A 12,164-nucleotide genomic window follows, 5' to 3' on the forward strand; every position below is an offset into this window, starting at 1 on the left:
ATCTTGGAGATAACTACAGGCCAACTGTCCTGTCTCCTTGTAATTTTATACATAGTTTTTTTCTTAAGATGATCCTTTTTGATTGAAAATGCAAAAATGTTTACAGTAACCATTAATTCGCTACTTTCAGCATATATCTATTTCATTTCAGAAAGGTACCAAAACCTAAGAAAACTCATGTTCATAGAGAGACAAATGAAACTGTACATCGTGGAGGTCGCATCAATGCAGTAAGTGATCTAATTCTGTTCAAATTAGTGTTTTTTGTGTAACAATTATGTTTGAATTTTACAGTTGTGGACTGCAAGTCATGTTGATGGTAGAACAGGTGATGTGCCTTGAGAATTAGAAAATCTAATGGGGGACGAAAGACCAGCTATTGGATAAGATTTAGATTTACAACAGCCAAGTGCATGTAATGTGAAGTTCTCTGGTGGGAGGTTGGTAGAAAGCTCAGCACCATATACTGCACTATACACTGTGTATTCAATTTTGGAAGATAAGTTTATGTGTGGATGACAGGTACATAGGTAGCAGAAATAAGATGCCCAAAAGACGATGCCTAGACTGTCTTATGAATCACTCAACAGATAAGTGTGTGCTGGATTTTCACATTTATCAGCAAATACCCGTCACACCCAGAACCAAAATAGACCAATGGCACAAAGAGAGAAAGGAACTATGAAATTGTCTGTTTGTTCAAGTAATAACAACAGTGTAGCTTTAGAGTAGAGTTGCTAACTTTTTTCATTCTAATTATGGCAGACATGAGTTCTCTTAAGAGACTGAATGAAAGAAAAATAGCATTTATGTCATTGTAGAAGTATCACATGTGTATGTAGGCTGAGTTGTTATGTTGTCCACAAGAAAAGTCAAGCCTAGTGCTGATTTTCCACATCCCTTAATTGGATAATATTTACATTGCCCATTCTATTTCCACTCTCACTCCCTCATGATATTTTTCTCCCGTATGCAGATAGGCTAGTCACACCAAATACTACACAGCAAAATAAGTTTTGTGAATAATCAAATTTTTATGTTAAAGGGAAGAATGTGGTAAATCTTTTACTTTCTGTGTAATTTGTTACAAGAAGAATTTTCTCAGGCCACGCGGCTATCTGCGTTGTCTGGGGCGCCTTGCCATGGTTTGCGCGGCTCCCCCATCAGAGGTTCGAGTCCTCCCTTGGGCATGGGTGTGTGTGGTGTCTTTAGCATTAAGTAGCACATAAGCCTAGGGACCGATGACCTCAGCAGTTTGGTCCCATAGGAACTTACCACAAATTCCCAATTTTCTGGGACTAGCACTCTCATATGTCCATTATCTACAGTTAAATGAATATGCAAAGGAACATTCTCCTCTTCCTCCTCCTCAAATATCCAGAATTTCAGTCTTGTTAGAATGTCAGTGGATCATGTAGTAACAGAGTTGCTACTTGGACAGAATATTGTGGAGCCGAATTTTAAAATTGCTATCAATGTGCCAGATATGCAGAGAGATACTTTCAGTTTTCAGTATGCCTAAAATTATTGTAAGTGCTCTGGCATTGGTCCTAAAACTCAAGAGATTTTGGCTAAAATCATTCATTTCACACAGTGTTTTGTAAGTATTAATAGTGAATTCTAGTACATGAACTTCAAATTAATTATGCCATTCAGCAAGACAACTAAAAGATGAGCTTTGATGTTGTCAGACAAGAAACAGTCTCTAGGAGCTGCTGTTATCCACTAGCATAAGATTTTAGCCTAGTTGAATACTGTGATACAGGAAAATTAACATGTTCTATAGCTCCTGCGATGCATATAACATTCCAACAAAACTTTCCAAGAACGTCAGAAGTGTCATCTGTGGAACTTTACTCAGCAGAGTGATGCTCAATTGTCAGCTGACTCCAAATTTAAGTTACACACTAACTCTTCATACACAGTTACTTTGATCCCTCTGCATTATTATGAGTTATTCAAAACACTAATTTTATGGTTACAATTTAATGGTACACATAGAATCTGTGAGATTGTTTATATAGACTACTGCTATTTACTGGGGGTTGTATTACCACTCGGAGACACTGAAGTTCCATTAGTCTGCTTTATAGAAGTAAAAAGTACGTACAAATTCCGTTCTATTTAGCAATAATGCTTATATTTGTAGCTCTGTTGATGGGTTGCTTCCTAGACGGGAAAAATTGAGGTTAATTCAGTGCCCGATTTAAAATGTTTCTGTTGGACATGTGTTATCTAGTAAACTGCTTCATCTGATAAACTGCTTGAGATTATTGATGTTAACAGAACATTAAGCCTGTGCCTCCCTTTGTTACATGGATGTTGGGTAGACACAACAGATGTGGTAAATTTAAAGAACAACATTGTTTCCATCAAGCTCTTATTTTAAATAGTAATTTATTAGGCATTACTACCAAATTCTAAGAATTGGCCATTCTCAAATGCATCTACAAACATAACAGCACACCAGAATGAGGTGGAAATCAAAATATAAAAGTCTACAACTGCACTGGACATAGGGTTTTCCCAAAAACAGTCTGAGTAATTAAAATAGATGTAGATACTCCATCCTTGTATGTAGTGTAAAGCAGAAATTTCATTCCCTGCACAGTTAAGCGTGTCATGGTCATCGGTATACACAACCTAAAATGTAACATGGGGAGAGTAATAGTAGGTGTAAGAGTAACGCTAATAATAGACAGCAAAAACTAAAATATAACCACAAACAATAGGAAGAGACAACTACTGACAGCTATCCCCAAACCACACATACACAAAGTTGTTTACAGTTTCTCCACATGTGAACGAGTATATGCACCTACTATTACTACATGCATATTGTAATTTAGGTCTGTACATTAATGCCCCCCCCCCCCTCCATGAACCATGGGCCTTGCCATTGGAGGGGAGGCTTGCGTGGCTCAGCTATACAGATAGCCGTACCATAGGTGCAACCACAATGGAGGGGTATCTGTTGAGAGGCCAGGCAAACATGTGGTTCCTGAAGAGGGGCAGCAGCCTTTTCAGTAGTTGCAGGGGCAACAGTCTGAATGATTGACTGATCTGCCCTTGTAATACTAACCAAAACGTCCTTGCTGTGCTGGTACTGCGAATGGCTGAAAGCAAGGGGAAACTAAAGCTGTAATTTTTCCCGAGGACATGCAGCTTTACTGTATGGTTAAATGATGATGCCGTCCTCTTGGGTAAAATATCCCGGAGGTAAAATAGTCCCCCATTCGGATCTCCAGGTGGAGACTACTCAGGAGGACGTTATCAGGAGAAAGAAAACTGGCGTTCTACGGGTCAGAGCGTGGAATGTCAGATTCCTTAATTGGGCAGATAGGTTAGAAAATTTAAAAATGGAAATGGATAGGTTAAAGTTAGATATAGTGGGAATTAGTGACGTTCGGTGGCAGGTGGAACAAGACTTCTGGTCAGGTGAATACAGGGTTATAAATACAAAATCAAATAGGGGTAATGCAGGAGTAGGTTTAATAATGAATAAAAAAAATAGGAATGCGGGTAAGCTACTACAAACAGCATATTGAACGCATTATTGTGGCCAGGATACATACAAAGCCCACGCCTACCACAGTAGTACAAGTTTATATGCCGACTAGCTCCACAGGTGATGAAGAGATTGATGAAATGTGTGATGAGATAAAAGAAATGATTCAGATAGTGAAGGGAGGCGAAAATTTAATAGTGATGGGCGACTGGTATTCAATATTAGGAAAAGGAAGAGAAGGAAACTTAGTAGATGAATATGGAATGGAGGTAAGAAATGAAAGAGGAAGCCACCTGGTAGAATTTTGCACAGATCATAACTTAATCATAGCTAACACTTGGTTCAAGAATCGTAAAAGAAGGTTGTATACATAGGAGAGGCCTGGAGATACTCGAAGGTTTCAGATAGAGTATATAATGGTAAGACAGAGATTTAGGAACCAGGTTTTAAATTGTAATTTCCAGGGGCAGATGTGGACTCTGACCACAATCTATTGGTTGTGAACTGTAGATTAAAACTGAAGAAATTGCAAAAAGGTGGGAATTTAAGGATATGGGACCTGGATAAACTGACAGAACCAGAGGTTGTAGAGAGTTTCAGCGGGAGCATTAGGGAACGATTGACAAGAGTGGGAGAAAGAAATACAGTAGAATAAGAATGGGTAGCTTTGAGAGATGAAATATTGAAGGCAGCAGAGGATCAAGTAGGTGGAAAGACGAGGGCTAATATAAATCCTTGGGTAACAGAAGAGATACTGAATTTAATTGCTGAAAGGAGAAAATACAAAAATGTACTAAATGAAGCAGGCAAAAAGGAATACAAACGTCTCAAAAATGAGATCGACAGGAAGTGCAAAATGGCTAAGCAGGGATGGCTAGAGGACAAATGTAAGGATGTAGAGGCTTATATCACTAGGGGTAAGATAGATACTGACTACAGGAAAATTAGAGAGACCTTTGGAGAAAAGAGAACCACTTGCATGAATATCGAGAGCTCAGATGGAAACCCAGTTCTAAGCAAAGAAGGGAAAGCAGAAAGGTGGAAGGAGTATATAGAGGGTCTATACAAGGGCGATGTTCTTGAGGACAATATTATGGAAATGGAAGATGATGTAGATGAAGATGAAATGGGAGATATGATACTGCGTGAAGAGTTTGACAGAGCACTGAAAAACCTAAGTCAAAACAAGGCCCCGGGAGTAGACAACATTCCATTAGAACTACTGATAGCCTTGGGAGAGCCAATCCTGACAGAACTCTTCCATCTGGTGAGCAAGGTGTATGAGACAGGCAAAATACCCACAGATTTGAGAAAGAATACAATAATTCCAATCCCAAAGAAAGCAGGTGTTGACATATGTGAAAATTACCGAACTATCAGTTTAATACACCACGGCTGCAAAATACTAACACGAATTCATTAGAGACGAATGGGAAAACTGGTAGAAGCCGACCTCGGGGAAGATGAGTTTGGATTCCGTAGAAATGTTGGAACACGTGAGGCAATACTGACCCTACGACTTATCTTAGAAAATAGATTAAGGAAAGGCAAATCTACGTTTCTAGCATTTGTAGAGACTTAGAGAAAGCTTTTGACAATGTTGACTGGAAAACTCTTTCAAATTCTGAAGGTGGCAGGGGCAAAATACAGGGAGCGAAAGGCTATTTACAATTTGTACAGAAATCAGTTGGCAGTTGGAGTCGAGGGGCATGAAAGGGAAGCAGTGGTTGGGAAGCTAGTGATACAGGGCTTTAGCCTATCCCTGATGTTATTCAGTCTGTATATTGAGCAAGCAGTAAAGGAAACAAAAGAAAAATTTGGAGTAGGGATTAAAATCCATGGAGAAGAAATAAAAACTTTGAGGTTCACCGATGACATTGTAATTCTGTCAGAGACAGCAAAGGACTTGGAAGAGCAGTTGAATGGAATGAGCAGTGTCTTGAAAGAAGGATATAAGATGAACATCAGTAAAAGCAAAACGAGGATAATGGAATGTAGTCGAATTAAATCGGGTGATGCTGAGAGAATTAGATTAGGAAATGAGACGCTTAAAGTAGTAAATGAGTTTTGCTATTTGGGGAGCAATATAACTGATGGTGGTCAAAGTAGAGAGAATATAAAATGTAGACTGGCAATGGCAAGGAAAGCGTTTCTGAAGAAGGGAAATTTGTTAACATCGAGTATAGACTTAAATGTCAGGAAGTCTTTTCTGAAACTATTTGTATGGAGTGTAGCCATGTATGGAAGTGAAACATGGACGATAAATAGTTTCGACAAAAAGAGAATAGAAGTTTCCGAAATTTGGTGCTACAGAAGAATGCTGAAGATTAGATGGGTAGATCACTTAACCAATGAGGAGGTATTGAATAGAATTGGGGAGAAGAGAAATTTGTAGCACAACTTGACTAGAAGAAGGGTACAGTTGGTAGGGCATATTCTGAGGCATCAAGGGATCACCAATTTAGTATTGGAGGGCAGCGCAGAGGGAGACCAAGAGATGAATACACTAAACAGATTCAGAAGGATGTAGGTTGCAGTAGGTACAGGGAGATGAAGAATCTTGCACAGGATAGAGTAGCGTGGAGAGCTGCATCAAACCAGTCTCTGGACTGAAGACCACAACAACAACAACAACAACAACAACAATATTAATGTCTATGCTATGTATAACTGTGTGTGGTATGTGATTTCTCTTTTATACTACATCAGACTATTGAGAAAACATTACATTCAGCACAGTAGAGTGTTTAATATTTTGACTTCCCTTTAATTCTGGTGTATTGCTATTTTTGTAGATACAACCCAAAAATTAGCAACACTCAGAACTAGTTAATAGTAATAATAAAGTGCAATTTTAAATGACATCCTGATGGAAACAGTATTGTACTTTTGATTTATATCTGTAGAGAATTACCTGCTCACAACATAGTTATTTGTGTCTTGTAAACATTATAACTGTCAAATATCAGTAAATAAATAAGTATCCACTGAAGATGATGTGACAGTATTAAACTTATTGGGCATATAAAAATGTAAATAACTGTATCTGCAAAGGTGAAAACTCTGTTGTACTTTAAGCAGCAAGCACAGAATCAGAGCAGTTAGCTTCCAAGTGATCAAGTACATAAAGTACTTCCTGTGTTATCAAACTTTATTTCTGAATTTTGTTATTTACTTTGCTTTGTGTTTATATTTTTCCAGGACACAGGGGAATTGGTCGAAACATTCAATGTTCCCTATTCAAGAGTATTTGCTGGTGAGAAAGTGGAATTCACTTCTGTAAGTATATTTAGAATCTTACCTAGTATCGGGTTAATATGTTTATTTATCAGTGAAAAATATGTTAGTTTTAGTAATTCAGAATTGTTTTTTAAACTGTTAAGTCTCTGTATTGCACTGGACAGGATGAGAAGGAAAGACTGACTGACTGGGGCTGCACCAGATGAGATTTGAAAACCTAAGAGCTTAAAGGTGGAAGCCAGGGTAATATGCAAGACAGAAATTACTACTAAAACATTGTACACGAGTTAATAAGAGTGAAAACCTAACTGCATTTTATGTAACACTGGTGGGAGGGTGGATGGTGAAAAATAGGCAAGGCAGAAAAAGAAAGACATAGAAAACTAAAATGGAAATAAGAAATGAGTAGTTACAGTGAAGAAATGCTGAGACAGAAGGAATTAACGTGAATTAAGGCCAGGTGCATGGCGAGAACCAAGGGCATTTTAGTGCTAGTGCCCACCTGCATAGTTTTGAGAAACTGATGTCTGAATCCAAATGGTGAAACAGGCACCAAGGCCAAGACTGTCAAGTTGTACAGCATACTCTGCAACAGGATATTGTGTGTTGCCAGTATACACCCTCTGCCCATGCCCATTCATCCTAGCTGATAATTGGATGGTAGTTTTTCGGAGGGATCAGCATCACCAGGATTGGACGTGATGGCTCGGAAATCTGCTTTTGTACTAGGCTGGGGGAGTAGTTACATTCAGTGATGGCTGTGGTGCACCCAAACAGATATGTTTGCTATGAAAGCCAATGCTGTATGGGAGAGAATGTTTGACATGGAAAGGATGACAACTCTTAAAAATGTAAGTATTGTTGTTTGTTAGTAGGTTTAATGTGGACAGAAGCACATAGCTGGCCTATAATGAGGATGAAATCAACATCAAGGAAAGTGTTATGGAATTCGGAATAAAACTATTTAGAGATTCCAGAAATTTTAACAGGTCATCATCACCATGAGTCCATATGACAAAGATGTCATCAATGAATGTAATACAAACCTGGGACTGAAGGCTTATGGACCCAGGAAAGCCCCCCTCCAAGCGACCAATGAAAAGTTTGGCATAGGAAGGAGTCATCCTGGTTCCCATGGCCGTACCCCTGATCGGTTTGTATGTCTGCTCCTCAGAGGTGAAGTAATTGTTGGTAAGTATAAAGTTGATTAAGGTAAGCAGGAAGGATGTCATAGGTTTGGACTCAGGTGGCCACTGGCAGAGTAAATGTTCAGCAGCAGACAGACCATGTATGTGGGTGCATGGGGTTTGCTGGTATAGAAAGAGATGACATCAGTGGTGACAAGCAAGGTGTGTGGTGGGAGTGGGACAGCATGGATTTCAGATTATCTTGGAAATGGTTGTTATCTTTAATACAGGAGGGAAGTCTTTGTACTATGGGTTGCAGGTGTTGATCAACTAAGGCAGATACACATTTGGTGGGTGCTTTGAAGCCAGGAGCTATAGGGTGAGTGGGTTTGTGGATCTTAGGAAGAAGGTAAAAGGTGGTGTGTAGTTTGGGTGTGGTAAGAAGTTCTGCAGATTGAGGTGTAAGTCCTCGCGAGGGGCCTGAGGTTTTTAGGAGGGACTGCAGGTCATTTTGAATCACAGGGATGGGATCTTGATGGCAGGTGCTTTATGTAGAGGTGTCAGACATCTGGCATAGACCTTCACTACTATATGCGTGCCAGTCAAGTATCAAAGTGGTAGAGCCTTTGTCTTCACATAGAGACTGGAGTTCTACGGAGGACAGGTTAGGGTCATGTTGTAGGGACCTGAGGAAGGGCCGTGAAGAAATGCTGGATGTGTGTAGTTCTTGGAAGGCTTGGAAGGGATTAATTTGAGGTAGTGGTGATGGATCAAGTTGGGATTGTGGTCAGAACTGTTCTAGGCAGGGTTCAGTGTCAGGTTTGCTGTTGGAAAGGTTTTGGGATGGGTTGCCAAGTGATATTTCAAGTTGATATTACATGTAAAGGAAAGTAGTTGCTTCAATAAAGCAGCATGATTAAGTGCAGGTGTATGGCTGAAAGTGAGACCCTTGCGTAATACAATTAATTCAGAAGGGGAGAGAGTTTTAGACAAGAGTTGGAAACACTGTACTGTTGTGACTGGTTCTTGTGATTATGAATTATTATTGAGTGGTGAAGGCTGTGGGATGTTAAGGAGTTTGGCCAAGCTCGGTTTGTAGGAGAGGAGTGGTGGTTGATGGTGTGGCTGTTTGGGTGCTGCGGATGAACAAGATGGGAAATACCACTGCTGAGGTAGATTAGGAGAAGGTGGGATAGCTTTTTGAGTTGAAGTCTGGTGTTTTGTTGCAGTCTGAAGTTGGCGTGGTGGATGATACAATCCAAGGAAACATGAGGGGCAGATAACTGTAGTATTTTGTAGAAGAAGAGAAGTCTGGTGGTATGGAAATTGGCAGATGAGGCATGTAGGTCACAGATTAGCAGAGGAAGTGCAAGAGTTTGCTTTATTTGAAACTGTAAAAGAGCCTGGTGTACAGTAGGATTACATCCAGAAACAGGGATTTTCAATGTTAGACCTTTGGAAGTAACTCCAAGGGACAAGAACTGTTTCAGGAAACAAAATGTGGGACCATAGTTTTTATGTACCATCAAAGGGAGAGCCGTGTGTGAAATGACGTGTTGTATACTGGTTGTTACATAAACACTGTTCAGCCTTTTACATCAGCGTGACTACCACCCAGTTACCAGTTAGAATGAATGGGTGTAAGCAGAGGGTGTATATCGGTAACACACAATATCCTGTTGCAGAGTGTGCTCTACAACATGACCGTCTTGACCTCAGTGTCTGTTTCACCACACACGCCATCTGGTTTCTTCCCCCAGACACCAGTTTCTCAGAACTTCGCAGTTGGGAACCAGCACCACAACATGTCCTTTGTTCTCACCACCCACCTGACCTTAATTTACTTTAATTATTTCTGTCTCAGCATTTCTTCACAGTGATTACTCCTTGCTTCACTCCATTTTAGTTTTCTACATCTTTTTTTCTGACCTGTCTATTTTTCACCACTCCCCATCCCACCTCTGTTACATAGAATGTACTTAGCTTTTCATCCTCACTAACTCGTGCGAGATGTTTTAGCAGTAATCTCTGTCTTGCATATTACCCTGTCTTTAAGCTCTCTGGTTTTCAAATCTTGTCTGGCACAGTCCCCAACAATCAGTACTTCCTTCTCATCCCGTCTGGTAAGTCTCCCCTGACCCGGGGTTCTGGGTGACTTTCCAAACTGAACCCCTTTTTGTAAACCTCTCCAGTCCTTTTTCTTCATCTCTCTTCCCACATGAAGATGGACCTTAGTGTTCATCCTCATTTGTGTGAACAAAGGATAAGGGGGGTGGGGGTCAGGAAACAGAGGTTACAAAAAAAAGGTTGTATTTGAAAGCTAAAAAATTCATGCTGCCCAAAAACTACCAGTATTGTATCATCATTCAATTCAGTGGCCAAAACAAAATTTCAAAATCAGAACTTTGCATTGTGTATTTAGGAACTGAAAGCAGCATTAACATTGCACTTGCAATTGTGTACCAGAGCTTAAATCAGTGCTTCCCTGTGCCCCACCCCCATCATCCCCACTTCCTTCAGTTATTATAAATATGTGCAGATCAACAATATTATATAAAGGTTAGATAGCTACTCACTGTAAAGATGACATGTTGAGATGATCCCTGTGACAAATGGTTGGACATAGGGGTGGACTAGGATGGGGAGGTTGGGTGGGTGATGAAACACCACTTGAGGGGAGCTGGGAAGGACCTTACTTAGGATGTACCTCATTTCAATCCCCCTTTGGAAGAAGAGCAAGGTGCAAGACCTGTCCAATCCATTCATCCAGCATTTTCTATTCCGGTCCTGTCACAGGATTATCCTACCCCATCAGAGGCCAGGCCACTTATAAAAGCAGCCATGTCATATACCAGCTCCGCTGCAATCCTTGCACTTTTTATATTAAATATGATTACCAACCAGCTGTCTACCAGGATGAAAAGCTATTGTCAAATTGTGGCCAAGAGCAAAGAAAACCACTTGTGGCATAACATGCAGGTGAACATAACATGCTTCAGTCTAAGGTAACCTACTGTCCCAACATCCTCCACCCAATAGTTTCCATCCCCTCTGACCTGTCACCTCCTCCCAATTTACGTTCCTCACACTCATTGTGCTCCACTCTCTGCCAATGCCACTGGTCATTTCCCCTCTCTGTAGCTTCACCAGAAAGCCACATGTTCATCCCTTCAGGCAGAAATAGAACTGTTAAATATTGCCTCCTCAGAAAGAGGAGAACCAAGGTGTGTGTGTGTGTGTGTGTGTGTGTGTGTGTGTGTGTGTGTGAGAGAGAGAGAGAGAGAGAGAGAGAGAGAGAGAGAGAGATATGCACTAGCTTTGCAAGACACCGTAGTTTCATCCACATTCCTCACACTGTTTAAAACAATGTGTAGTAGAAACACTTACCAGGAGCCCATCACTACCTCCCAGCAATCCCAATAACAAAGGAATTATTTTTAGTTCCACTCTATGGTGTTTGTGTTTGAAGGTCTTTGGTGTACGTGACTTCATTACTATTTTATTTTTCAGCTAGAATTGAAAGAAATTAAGAATATCATGGAGCCTGGAATTCAGTTGGTAGGCTTCAAGCCAAAGACAATGATAAAACCAGAACTGCATGTGAAACGTCCAACATTCATCTACCCTGCAAATGATGTTATTAAAGGTGATTTTTGAGTTTTTTAATTTAAGATAAATTTATTATATTTAAGGTAAAATGCTTACCAGATGGGTCTCTTTTTGTCATATTTTGAAATGAAAACTAGGTAGTTCCTATGGAGACACTAGAACTGTGAACATATTTTCTACTAAAACACCTTTCCTGCATGCTATTTCCAACCTGTATGAAATTAAATAAGATATTTCATGTTTTGTTTGCATTTCTCATAGTGTCACTAATCCATTTATGCAGCAGGTGTAACCTCTATTAGTTTATTGCTTTTTTACACACTTGGTTTATACTTTTATTCGTAGCCTTTTCATTTGATTCATGCATCACACCCAGATTCGTGTTTTTCATTGCCTCCCATTACAATAATTTGCACTGTTTTGGGTTTTATAACTGTTGCATTAAAGGCTTTTTTTCATCTATTTTCATCAGAATGTGGTTTATGCTCTCAAAAATTTCTAATTCTCACGCTTGGAAAGGAAAGATGAGTGAACAGTCTTACAAGATTTATATACTTGATTATGTACTCAGTAACCTTAAGGATATGGTTATCAAAATTAAGAAAGAAAGACAGACACCATCTGGGTCACTTTTTAAGTTTATTGGGATTAGTTGTTTCGACCCTTGTCACAGCTCATTT

The 12,164-nt window shown here is 39.7% G+C and overlaps 1 protein-coding gene across 1 annotated transcript in view; it reads left to right on the forward strand.

The window, feature by feature from the left end:
* Positions 1–12,164, forward strand: part of LOC126175038 (ATP-dependent DNA helicase 2 subunit 1) — a 165,911-nt gene that overhangs the window by 101,529 nt on the left and 52,218 nt on the right. The window contains exons 6-8 of the mRNA XM_049921540.1: positions 152–230; positions 6,710–6,787; positions 11,386–11,521. Coding sequence (XP_049777497.1) covers positions 152–230; positions 6,710–6,787; positions 11,386–11,521 — 293 coding nt within the window. The remainder of the gene's footprint in view (positions 1–151; positions 231–6,709; positions 6,788–11,385; positions 11,522–12,164) is intronic.

The sequence above is a fragment of the Schistocerca cancellata genome, chromosome 3, assembly GCF_023864275.1.
Source record: "Schistocerca cancellata isolate TAMUIC-IGC-003103 chromosome 3, iqSchCanc2.1, whole genome shotgun sequence".
NCBI classification, from domain to species: Eukaryota; Metazoa; Arthropoda; class Insecta; order Orthoptera; family Acrididae; genus Schistocerca; species Schistocerca cancellata.